We start from the raw sequence: 14,063 nt of genomic DNA on the forward strand, positions 1-14,063 counted from the left end.
TGTTAGTTCAAACTATCACATTCCTATCAGATAAAAATCTCTTTTTTTCTGTCAGTTCCAACAAAGCTGGAGAAAACCCAGAAATTTGACACAAAATACACACTCTAAACTCAATCTCATTTCTTAATTCTTATACATCTATTACAATCAGTACCAAGTAATAAATAAATTAAAAAAAAACCATGCTTGCTCACACTTCCAGCCGAAAAAAATATGACAAATATTTACCATGATCGTTCGCTATGCAGTCATTATGGGTGAGCTCGGTCTTTTCCCTTCCATGGCGTCTTTCTTTTTCTGACAATTAGGACAGAGGAAGGGACATTCCCATGGCTTTGATCCAGGGGAGAAAAAAGACCCCGAGTTTACTGATAATCCATCGGTGGTAGGTGTTTCGTCCGCTTGGCATACAGCACATCTGTACAGTCCGGAGTTTGTGTTTGCAGGAATATCTTTACCCAATCTGCATTTGTATCACAAAAGTTTACAGAATGAACATCAAGTATATGAAAAAGAAAATCTATTTTTCCTCCTCTATTATGCAACTTGTATAAAAGGGCGGTCCGGTGCACTACGCGTCCCCACTAAGCAAGGGTCCGAGGAGGGGTCCCACCACAAGGGTGTAAAGGGGGCAAGCCTTCCCCTACCATTTTTTTTGGCAAGAGGCCGCTACTAAGACTCGAACCCGTGACCTCTCAGTCACACGACAACAATGTTTACCGTTGCGCCAAATATTTTTGCCCCTCTATTATGCGACTTGTATAGAATTTTTTAAAGGGTAAATTTCAAATAAAACCCCCGTGGTTTTACTGATTTTCAGATAAAAAAACGAGGATTGAGGTTTTCAACTTTTGCAAAATAAGGATTTTTTCGATTGATACTATTAAAATCATCATTGACGACATAAAAAATGATATATTTTAAGAACTACTAATATTCTAAGCAACTTTAATTCTTCAACTTTTTTATTTTGAGATTATTTAGATAATGTTTGGTAAGGAGAGAGAAAGTTAATGTTTAGAGAGAGAAAGTTCCAAAAAAGATGATTTTCGAAAATCGAAAATGTAGTTCCATAGAAAATATGACATTGAACAACTTTAATTCTTGAAAATTTTCATTTTCAGGTCGTTAAAGATGGTTTTAATAGCATTAATCCAAGTGCGAAACCTCAATCATTGTTTTGACAAAAAGTAAACCACAGTCCTTTATCTGAAAATTAGTGAAACCACATAGGTTTTATTTGAAATTTACCCTTTTTTAAATGTTACAAAATCTTTTCCTGGTTTTCGTTTTCATTGTCGTTTCCATGTAACATAGATGAGAATAGAAGAAGGTTCCTATTTGGGATGGATTTCATAAAGAGCTAAATAATATCAGACACAACAAACCTTTCCGCAAGCATAGCCGAACCCTCTTCAAACAACTCCTCCACCACTCCAACAGCAGAAAGCTTATTAGTCGCTTTATTCACGGAATTTAGAGATTTCTTCCCAAAAAGAAGTGAAGTAAGCATATTTTGCTTCTTCCTTGGTATAAGAGGCAAGACCGGAACGTCAGACGGGATAATATCAACAACGAGGCATGTTGTATCATCCTTCAGGCCCCTTGACCTTAAAGCCTCCTAGAGTAGAAAATGAGTACAATTAGCACAACCTCGGTAGCAGTCAAATCTGACCATGCTACCACAATGAAACGACAAATTACCTTAACGACCAGTTTCGCAGCAATCTCTGCAGGTAAACCGCGACAAGATTTTGCAGCCACATCAGAATTTAAAGCATCCCAAATACCATCAGAAGCAATAATAAGCCTTCCACCTGCATTTGATAGCTGAATAAAGGGAAAAAGAATGTCTTATGTTTCTCGTAGAAAATAACACGGAAGTGGAAAAACCATCACGAATAAAAGCTCTCTCACCTTTACTTGCTTAACGTGAGGTACTGGAACAATGAATTCCCCAACATCTGTGTCGCCGATTGATCTAGAAAGACATAATCCACCAGGCCAGCAGCGTAAGGGGCCAACCTATAAAAACAAATAGGACCGATAAGACAAAAGAAACAGAAATGAATGATATAAACTTTATTATCCAACAACTTATAGATGAACTGATCACGGATTCACAATCGTGACATACCTCATTGCCCCCGAAAACATTGAGCCTTCCTACTTCACCCCCACTAGCAGTTACACGCTCCCGCTCTTCTGCATTCTCTTCAAGTCTATGATCAACTGTCAAGAGAGAAACTACACCCCCCTGGGTGTCCAAGATACATCGTGAATCCCCCACGGAGGCAACAGTAACAGTCCACCCATCTACCACAACAAATGTAACAGTTGTCCCAGAAGTTTCTCCTGCAGTTTGTCCAAAACTTGAAGGTCAGCACATTGTTGAAGATGCCAACAAGAGAGTTCAATAATCGTACAAGGGATATGGAAGCATACGTCTCTGCTGAAACTCTATGTCAGTTTTTACAAAGCCTGCAACCAACGCTCGAGGAAGTGCTTGAAGCCACTCTTCCCGACTACTTTCTGGGGGAATTGCACTCAAAACATTATTCAACAGGTTCTCCTTCGCAAATATAGCAGCTGATATACCATTATGCCCATCAAAAATCTGTCAATAAGACAAACAAAATGAACTTATATAGAAAACAATTAAACCGAAGTTCAAAGTTCCTGGACAGAATACACTTGCAATAAATGTAAGACAATTGCAGTGAAATTGTCAGATGCAGGTTAAAAATGTTGCATATGCCATTCTTCTCAATGGATTGTAAGTGTGATGCATTATAGAGGAAGAATTACCGCAAAGACTGAAAAAGACGTAGACAAATCCCCAGGAATCCGCTGGCAATCTGGCTTTATCAGAAAATAATCCTCTCCTTTCTTTGCTAATGCAGCTTGTCCATACTTCACAAAGGGTATCTCAACCTTCTCGTTCCTGAGCTCACGACCAATCAAGGTCCCAAGTGGAACAAGAGGAGGTTTCATCCTCGATACTTCAGCCTGGCTCATGGCAGTTTAGGTGTCAACATTTCCACAACCAAGTGCCAAAATCCTATCCATTCTCATTCAAGAAATGAATTACTTTTATCTTTACGTCTAAAAATATGTATATAACCCTCCACTATCAAACCAGTGCAATTCAAATATGTAAATAGTTAATTAGCAACAGAGAAGGGTGCAGCAGAACAGATTTTAAAAGATGTAAAAACTAAACTCAGTTCAGAAATCATTACTTCGAGGAATTAAACTTCAATAAGAACAATCAACGAAAACCTAAATACATAAGATCATCTATAGATCATACATACGCCAACCAATTTTGCAATGTGAAACCAAATCCACAATAAAAACAAACAATTTATTACTAATCTCACTGTGCTACAGAAACCCCCACCAATCCAATCAAGATACTGTTTGGATCAGTTGTTGATTATAACAAGCTTGATATGAGGAACATGAAATTAGACATGCAATCACAAGAACAAGAGATTAACATGGTTCGGCTCTTTTTACTGCATCCACGGACAAGAAGGAGCACATAATTCATTAGTAATCGACAAATTGGTACAACATTAAGGAAATCTCATCGTCTACTCTCAAATCCTATGATACCCAATTATACCCAAAAGCTCACAGTTATGCATATTTCAAGAGCATAAGCTCTAAAACTCTCAATAAGCAAAAAACCCTCACTTCATTGGATTCACTTTAAAGAGGATTCCTGCTGAAACTCTGGAATACCTTAACAGATATCAATTCAGAACTATCACTAAAATCATCCCCAATTGATCTAAATTTCCACCCCATCAATTCCTCAAAAACAAATTTTATTTGGGACAGAAAAGCAACACAACACTGAATCAAGCAATCTAATCCGAAATGTGGAACAAAACTAATTCAATTCAACTAACCCAGAACATTCAAAAACCCTAATTCATCAGAACATACCCAAACAAGCTCCTGATAGAATTACACGAATCTCAACAATCGGATCTTCAATTTTCGGTTTTAGTAATCAGAAAAGAGACCTAGTGAACTCAAATTGAGAATGCATTGAAAATTGAGAGCTGAAAGAAGTCGGAGAACTCACAGTTGAAACATGAAGAGGCCTCAGCAGATCCAGCATTGACGATAACTGATCTAAAAAGAGTCCATTTACGGTAAAATGAAGGGATTTTTCTGATAAGAAGAAAAGCCCTAGAGAGGAAGGGTGGGTTTTGAGTTTTGAGAGAGAAAGTGGCTCACAGGTGCACCAGTGATTCTGATTGGAGGAGAAATCTAGAGATAGAGAGACGCGGTTTTTTTTCTTTTTTTTGGGGAGATGATTTTCAGACAATGGCTCTTTTCGATTATGACGTTTATGTCCTAATCCAATCCTCCTTCTTCTTCTTTCTTTGATATAAAGTAAAAATGCTTAATTTTGGAATTTTTTCTCACGTGAAATGACCTCTTTGCCCCTTTTGTATTTTGTAAATTTTCATGAATAGAAAAAAAAGTTGGAGTTAGGGTGACAATTTGTATAAATTGATTATGTTTGTGTCATATCTAGTGTTGCAAAATGGGGCCGGATGGGACAGAGACTGCTTCCTCTATTCTCTTTTCGGTTCAGATAGAGAATCTTAAGTCAGGACTGACAATGGTACTGAGTTCACGGGAAGTCAAACTCAGGCACTATTTCAAAAAATATGGTGTTATCATCAAAGGTCTTGCATCTACACACCATATCAGAATGGTGGAAAGAAAACATCGTTTTCTAGCTGAAACCGCAAGAGCATTACTTTTTCAAATTGGTCTTTCCAATAAAATTTGGGGTGAAGTTATGCTCTATGCTACCCATCTAATCAATCTATTGCCAACAAAAACCCTTGATTGGCAGAGTCCATATTTTAGGTTCTATAAGCAGGAACATAGCTACAAAGAGTTAAAGAGCTTTGGATGTCTATGTTATGTAACAGATACACAGGCTCATAAAGATAAATTTGAGCCTCGAGCTCATCAAGGATCTATTTAGGTTTATCTCCTGACCAAAAAGGATATAAAATGTATCTTATTGAGAAACAACAGTTGATTGTATTAAGAGATGTTCGATTCTATGAAACTCAATTTTCTGGTGATCTAATGCCTGAAACCAATATACCAGATTGTCCATTACCACATTTCTCTGTCATGCTTATACCAAATATATCTGACATTCTTTCTACCTCACAAACCAAAAATCTTCCTGCTTCTGCAACTACTTCACCACCTCAATCACCAACTACCTTAGTGTCCCAAACACCAATTCCCTCACTATTTCACACTCCGATTATCAATCCTGCATCCACAAATTCAAAGACTTCTTCTCAATCTTCTATTATACCTCAAAATCTTACTTTCACACCTACTGTTACTCCCCAAAACTCCTCAAACTCGTCTCACTCCAATGCCTCCCAACCTAAACCTATACCACCCAAAAGAGTTATCAAACCACCTTAGTGGCTCAATGACTTTGTGGTCAATTATGCTGACAGTTCTCTTACCTGTACAACTACACATGATACTTATATGGCCTATATTGCGAAGGTTAAGGAGCCAAACACTTACAATAAGGCATGTACTTAACTTGAATGACAAGAAGCCATGGCTAAAGGACTTCAAGCCTTGGAGGAGAATATGAGACATGGATTCTAGTTGAATTGCCAGAAGGGAAGAAACCGATTTCATCTAAGTGGGTGTATAGGATAAAATATAATGCTGATGGAAGTGTGGAAAGATATAAAGCTAGATTGGTAGCTAGGGGGTATGATCAGAAATATGGTGTGGATTATATAGAGAGTTTTTCTCCTGTCACCAAAACTATCACAGTAAGGCTATTTTTGGCAGTTGCAGCAATCAAGGCTTGACATATTCATTAAGTGGATGTGAATAATGCTTATTTGCATGTGTATGTAGATGAGGAGATATACATATGGCCACCAACAGGTTATACAAAGTAAAAAAAGGGACAGATATGTAAATTGACTAAGTCCTTATATGGACTCAAACAGGCAGGGCGCCAGTGGTATAAAGCATTCACTTCTACTTTGCAACAACTTGGTTTTCACAAATCTATGCATGATTATTGTTTACTGACTAGACAATTAAATGGACATTTTACTGTAATTGTGATCTATGTCGACGACATGCTCATTACTGGTTCTTCTGAAGAGCAAATTGCAGAGATAAAAAATGCATTACATAAGGCCTTTACTATAAAGGATATTGGTTATGCTAAATATTTTCTTGGGGTTGAATTACATAGACCATCTGTTGGAATCATTTTTTCATAAGGGAAATATATTGCAGATCTGTTAGTTGATGTAGGACTATTTAATGCTGCTACTGCTACAAGTCCCTGTCCAAGTGGAGTGCAACTAGATCAACCAAATTCTTCTCCTTTATACCTCGATACTGAAAAATACAGGAGGATCATAGGCAGACTCCTATACTTAGGGTTTACCAGGCCTGGCATAGCATTCATCACTCGACAATTAAGCCAATACATGAATTCACCAACCCAGCAACACTGGAATGTAGCCTCACATGTTCTTTGATACTTGAAGGGAACAAGGCAATTGAGATTATTTTTCTCAGCAGACAATGATGGTTTACTAACTGCTTTTTGTGACTCGGACTAGGGGGCATGTAGAGTTACAAGAAAATTTGTAACGGGTTACTGCATTTTCTTAGGAAGCAGTTTGATTTCATGGAAAGCCAAGAAACAGTCGACAGTCAGTAAATCATCAGCTGAGGCTGAATATAAGTCCATGGCAACCACAGTTTGTAAGTTAAAATGGCTAAGTTATTTGTTACCTGAATTCCAACTTAAGGTTCAGCTTCCTATTCCTCTTATGTGTGACAATCAGGCTGCCATTTGCATAGCTGCAAACCCAGTCTTCCATGAGAAGGTAAAACATATTGATATAGATTGTCATGTGGTTCGTGAATATCTGCAGTAGGGTTTCATAGTGACTCCTTTTGTTCCTTCACAAAACCAGTTGGTAGACATACTTACTAAGAATCTATCTGGTTCACAAATGCAGCCTTTGCTTGTCAAGTTAGGATTGTTAACCATAACTCTCCCAACTTGAAGGACGGTTATTAGAGTATATACTTGTAACCGATATCCTTTAATTGATATTAAGGGTAGTATAGACCTTTCACTCATTTACTTTGGTTGTAACTGCTATATAAAGCAGAGTTTCCCTTTTTCATTCAATAAGAGATTCTATTCATCTCCATCTGTTCTTTAAATCACAATAGCCCCATGTGGTATCATTTAGTAACATTTGCCTCCTAAGATATCCTCGTAAGTGACATTTAACTCATTTTAATGAAAAGTTAACTGATTTGTTAACTCTTGTAATACGACACAATTTTTGACATATGCCATGTTCACATGAAAATTGTTTCAATTTTTTTTTCTATATAGACTTAATATGTGGAAAAATAAGAAAAAGAAATAATTCCTTATTGATTCACATAGTAAGTCTATATGTAAAAAAATATATTAAAACAATGACATGTATATATGTCACGTGTTAAAAAATGTATCATGTAGCAAAAGTTAACAAATCAGTTAATTTTCCATCCAAAATGGGTTAAATATTGCTTGTGGGAATACCTTGAGGAGAAAATATTACCAAATGATACCACGTGCAACAAATGACAAAATTTTAGATACCAATAGATTAAATAGGTTTTTATTCCTATATATAAGGAGTCATATAATTTCATAATTAGGCAATATGAGATATCTAACACACACCCTTTACGTCCAAGACTATCTGAAACGTAAAATAAATATCAATGGTAACTCAACATTGAATAGAGGCTTAATACATTATTTGCCCCTAAATTTGTTCAAAAAGTTTGATTGACTCTCTGAACTTTCAAAGTGTCTCGATAACTTCCTGAACTTATATAAATGTTCAGTTAGCCCCTGAACTTATGTAAAATGTAATCATTTAATCATTCGATTGTAAAAAAAAAAAATAATAATAAGTCGTTGCACGTATCTTAAAAATTAAAAAAATATATACACACAGCTCCACTAAATAAGGAGATGATTGAGGGAAAAATCATGCTCCAAATTAGTAGATTTTGACTTATGTTACTAACTTTTGATAATTTACTTTTATTATGTCCAAAATTGTAATTTAAATCTTTTAATGATGTTGACTTTGGATAAATATATTTTCATGCTAATCCACATTTATAATAATATAAAAAAATGGTGTATATTGGTTGGCAAAAACTAGATGAATTATGATTAAGCAAATTGCCCAAATTGATTAGTTGATTAAGACATGAAATTGCATAATCAAATACAAATATATATATATATATATATATATATATATATATATATATATATATATATAGACTTGGTAAAGCCAAGTGCTTAATAAAAAGAAATGAAAAACTTAGAAAATTTTACATATTTAATTCAATTGTATTTGTTTGTTGTTATCAATCAATGGCGGATATTAGTTGATTTTTGATGCGGACATCTCTAATACGTACCCAATGGAAAGAGTCAAGTTTTCCAAGGTAACAAAACTGCCTCACATGTCGTGCGCATCAGGTCACATAACGTGCGAGGTCCAAACCGAAGTGACTAAAAAGTCAGACCTGCAGTGACACGACGTGTGACATCCCACTCGGCATGTCACCTAATGCTCGGTGCGTGATGCTCGTGCGAGGAGAGGACGAAAAAGTCGGCCTTATGAATTATGCGATTTTCTCCAATTGCTATAGGGATTTTTTTAGTCCTTATATGATTTTTAACCATATAAACCACCTGGACACCGTCTAAGCAACGATGAATAAAATGGTTTATTATTATTTTTTTGCTTTTTTATAATTCATTTTTGAACATTATCACATGATTATTCGTGAATTGTATTTATTATTTTCAGATATTTTGGTTTAATGGCGTTCTCTACTTGTTTTCATGATATGGTTTAAAACTTTAATAATATTATTTCATAGCTTTTAGTAAACTATATTACTTGTAAACATTATATTTTATTTGTTATTGAGTTGTTTGAATGATATTATTCTTAAAATATTAATATTTGTATAGATATGTTATATATATATATATATTTTATATCATTATTTTTAGATCATATAATATATATTTTATATAATAATTTATTTATTAACAAATAAAAAAAATACAAATTCAATATAATCCAATTAATTTATAACTAAAAAATGGTATTTAAGGCAAATAAATTATGGCTAATCATTTTTTGGCACTGGCTGAATAATTTTAATTTATAGAATATGATATGATAATTTATGAAAAGTCAAAAGAAGTGGTGGCAACAAAATGTTTGCACTCATTGTCAATCATTATGGGTGACATGATTTTTATTAATTTAAGCAATTATAGTTCATCAAGTGGAATAATTAAGATTTTTCTAAAGAAATAATTTTTTTTTTAAATTAGAAATTGGGTTTTTAATATGAAAATCATAACTAATTATAATATTATAATTATATTATATTATTAAAATTAATTTTCAAAATATCACTATTTTATATATATTACAAATAAAATAAGCTTTTATACTATAATTGAAAATTTCTAACCCTCAATTTATAAATCCTAAATCTTAAATCCTAAAAAAATATATTCTGTACTACTAATTTATGAACGTTAATTCTTAAAATATATTAATTACTATTCAATATAATTGTAAATAATTTTTCGAATTCTTAAATTTTCAAAAATAAAGTTAATATCCAACTGTCATAAAAAAAGTTCTGTTTCCTATAGTTTTTAATAGAATTAAAAATAAAGGATGAATTATCATCTTTTAATTAATTTTAAGAAGTTGGTTAACCTCCACATATTAAAAAATTCATGATTTATTCGGAAAAAAAAGTAGTAAAAAGAATGAGTTTATTATTAAAAAAGATGAATTAAAAGATCATTGATTTGAAAAGAATTGATACATATTCATATTCATATATCTTCATGCGTAGAAGAAATAATTCGATCTAATTAAAAAAAGTATATTATACAATAAACAAATGTGATATAAATAATGAATAATATTAGATATTTCAAAATGAGATTGTTATCCCCTTGTTCGATCTTTGGTATTCCGATAATAATTTTTACACACGGTTTGAATTTGCCAATGTTTATGCGGTATCTTGAAAGAGGATAGTTAATTGCGGCTAAATTTGTATTAAGGAAATAAATATTATCAGTTCTCACATTATTCTGTCCTACTTTTGGTTTGTTTAAAGGTTTAAAGAAATTAAGATTAATGGTATCTTATGTTCTTTTATTATTGTATTCTTATTTCGTTGTTTTTTTTGGATTAATATTTGCTAAAAAAAATTAAGATGGATTTTAATTATTTTTTAAAGAGGCGTAAAGGAATAGTTTGATTGGATTACTTGGTGAACGGAATTTAATTTCAAACTCTTATGAAAAACTATATTTGTAGATTTGACTAAATTGTAAATTATAAACATTTTTTTTGGCTTTGTTTAAATATATTGTATTTTCTGATTCTAACTTGGTTTATTTGACTTTCAAAAGAAAAGAAAAAAATGATTGAAATTGAAGATGAATCTTATTATAAGAATACAGTCACTTCAGATGCATCACCTTCACTTATACTAGTGGCAACATTTGTCAGCCACAATTGAAGGCCGAAAAAATTCACTAAGGTGAATTTTAAGACTTAGAAACAAAAGAAGTTGTTTTATCTAATAATCTTTAATTTGATCAAGTTCTTCAATGATGATCCTTCTACTATCAGAGAGGATGAGGTAGGCACTGCTACCGTCTTTAATGCAATCAAGGCTTGGAAGCATTTTGACTTCTTTTAGCATAGCTATATTTTAAACGAGCTGATTGATGCACTTTAAATGTTTATCAAGTTAAGAAACGACAAAGGAACTGTAGGAATCTATGGACCATAAGTACACTCAGAGGATGCATGGACTAAGAAATTCTTAGTTGGACAATTCATGTTTTTTTTTACTATGATAGATTCCAAAAGGTTGTGGGTGTAAATATCGTCTGTATGGAAAGACTTCAAAATTTACTTTAAGCATTAACGAAAGGAAATGACTCTTGATGAGCTTATTGTTAGACTCCGAATTGAGAAAGACAATAGAGGCACATAAAAGAAAGTATCTAATGTGGCTAGTCAATATGTGACTAGGGTCAATATGGTGGAAGCCAAAACAGACTCTAAAAAAGGCAAACAACGTCAACATGGCTCCAAATTGGGTCACAAGGGTGGTATTTCCAAGAAACCAAAATCCAATGGAAAATGCTACAACTGTAACAAGATGGGCCACAATCTAGTTACAGGCTGTGAAAGAGGGTCAAGTCAAACAAAGCAAACATTGTAGAAACCATTATGCAAGACATGTCTGACACGATATGTGTGATGTGGTCTTGAAAGTCAACATGATAAATTCCAACCCAATGTGAGAATGATTCTTATGTGAGAACACTCATTAATGACATTCTTGTAGAACATAAGAGATTATTTTTAGAACATAAGACATTATTTTTAGAACATATGCTCTATATTTTATAACCTGGAGTATATATGGTCTCTGACACGATATGTCAAACACAATATGTGTGATATGGTCTCGGAATTCAACATGGTCCCTCGTCATGATTCAGAACATACATGGCTAACCCAAAATTGGCACTAATTTACTTGTCTATTGGGCGATAATAAAAGCATGTTGTGTCTCATCTAGGTCTGATGGTGACTTTAGGTCTAAGGACTCATATATGAGCATTACATGAGAATCACCTATGACATCAATGCCATATGGTGTTCTCATAGCGGATCATCTAAAACTCACTGTTTCATAAGCCCACATGCCCTTGGCCTGGCATTTAATGTCTATAACCGGTGAAACACCATCACAACCAAGACACATACTAGTCTTTAGTTCGTTATTATCCTCATGATAACAACATACTATGAATATCTAGATTAGTAACTTATTGTCTCACGATTTCACTTGCCAAGGTCCTCAACCCGTCAAACATGAGCAGACCATTAATCAAGGATACTCTGTTAAGTTAGTTCGTAAAAGTGAATTAATAGAATAAATTATTGTCTTACAATTAAGGGCACTGGTTAGATATAATGTCTCAGGACTAGGACGTACTCAAACACTTTATGGACAATTCTGCTACCTCTAAAATCAAGGAGACAATAATTATGATTCTGAAAATGACTTTTGGGAAAGAAGTGAAATTGCAGAATGTCATACATGTGCCTGACATTCAGAAGAACTTAGTTTTAAAAGGCCTTTTTTATCCCTCACAACTTTAATATAGTTTTTGAATTTGATAAGTTTTTTTTTTTTTTTTTTTTTTTTTTTTTTTTTGTAAAATGGGAATGTATATGAGAAAGAGTTATGTATCCAATTGGCTATCGAAATTCAATGCAATTTCTTGTAAGTTCAATGCAATAAATATCAATAAGAATAATGTTTTTTATGTTTATAGGCTTAAACCACTATTTGACCCTCGATCTATCCAAAATTTTGTTATTTGGCCCCTAATCTATTATTTAGCCACATTTGGCCCTTGACCTATTCCAATTGATGCAATTTCACCCAATTTAAATAGAGACTTAACGTAATTGTTATTCTATTAGGATATGACGATATTTTGACACTTAAATTTGATAAATTTTGATATTTGTTTTTATTTTTTAATCTAATCAATTATTTTCACATAAGAGAGCTTATGTGGTAAATAAACTTCAAGACGTGTGACGTGTCAGGTTCATATGTCAAAATATCATTACATACGAGGGGGAGATAACGGTTTTGTCAAGTCTCAATCTAAATTGGATGAAATTTCACCAATTGGGATAGTTCAGGGGCTAAATGTGACCGAATAATAGGTCAGGGGCCAAATGATAAAATTTTGAATAGATGAAGGGCTCAATAACACCTTAAGCCTATGTTTATATCACTGAGTCATGTTATTTATGGCACAGTATACTTGGACATGTTAATTAAGACGCGTTGTGTAGATTAATTAATTTAAAACATATCCATTCATTCCAAATTGCTTATAAACATAAATGTGAAATTTGTGTTGAGACAAAACTAACAAGGTCTTTATTCCATACATTGGAAAGAAAAGGAGAACTGCTTTGATCCGATACATATTGATATTTGTGGCTTAAAGTTCATTCAAACTAGAGGAGGCAATAAATATTTTAGGGTAAAGTTCAAATAAAACCCATGTGGTTTCACTAATTTTCAGATAAAGGACTGTGGTTTACTTTTTGTCAAAACGAGGACTGAGGTTTTCAAATTTAGCAAAATAAGGACTTTTTCAATTGATACTATTAAAATCATCCTTGACGACTTCAAAAATGAGATATTTTAAAAACTACTAATATTCTAAGCAACTTTAATTCTTCAACTTTTTTATTTCGAGATTATTTAGATGATATTTGGTAAAGAGAGAGAAAGTTAATGTTTAGAGAGAGAAAGTTCCAAAAAAGATGATTTTCTAAAATCGAAAATGTAGTTCCATAGAAAATATGGCATTGAACAACTTTAATTCTTGAAAATTTTCATTTTCAGGTCGTTAAAATAGTTTTAATAGCATTATTAAAAGTGTGAAACCTCAATCATCGTTTTGACAAAAAGTAAACCACAATCCTTTATCTGAAAATTAGTGAAACCACAGGGGTTTTATTTGAACTTTATCCAATATTTTATTACTTTCATCGACGATAATACAAAATATTGCTATGTATATTTGCTTAAAAATAAAAATGAGACTATAGAGAAATTTGTTCTCTATAAACATGAACTAGAAAACCAACTTAATAAAAAAATCAAAGTGGTTAGAAGCAATTGTGGTGGTGAATATATTGAACCATTTGGCGAGTTTTTCTCCCAACATGGAATTGTTCACAAGGTAATACCACCGCAGTCTCCTCACTTTAATAGAGTTGCAGTGCGTAAGAATCATACCTTGAAGGAAATGATGAGCGTTATGC

General features: G+C 33.2%; 1 protein-coding gene across 2 annotated transcripts; it reads right to left on the bottom strand.

Moving 5' to 3' along the window:
• LOC136205897 (probable protein phosphatase 2C 5) lies at positions 1–4,366 on the bottom strand. Of its 2 annotated transcripts, none has more exons than XM_065996742.1 (8): positions 4,100–4,366; positions 2,809–3,009; positions 2,446–2,617; positions 2,138–2,355; positions 1,918–2,025; positions 1,705–1,830; positions 1,389–1,621; positions 1–463 (listed from the first exon to the last, which is right to left on the bottom strand). In XM_065996742.1, exons 1-8 carry the CDS (start codon positions 4,133–4,135, stop codon positions 241–243), a joined length of 1,317 nt encoding a protein of 438 aa, XP_065852814.1. In that variant the 5' UTR covers positions 4,136–4,366; the 3' UTR covers positions 1–240. The 2 variants fall into 2 exon arrangements, with proteins under 2 accessions (XP_065852814.1, XP_065852815.1); XM_065996743.1 differs by having other exon boundaries at positions 2,809–3,061.
• Positions 4,367–14,063: the final 9,697 nt, after the last annotated feature.

This window comes from Euphorbia lathyris, chromosome 9 (genome assembly GCF_963576675.1).
Source record: "Euphorbia lathyris chromosome 9, ddEupLath1.1, whole genome shotgun sequence".
NCBI classification, from domain to species: Eukaryota; Viridiplantae; Streptophyta; class Magnoliopsida; order Malpighiales; family Euphorbiaceae; genus Euphorbia; species Euphorbia lathyris.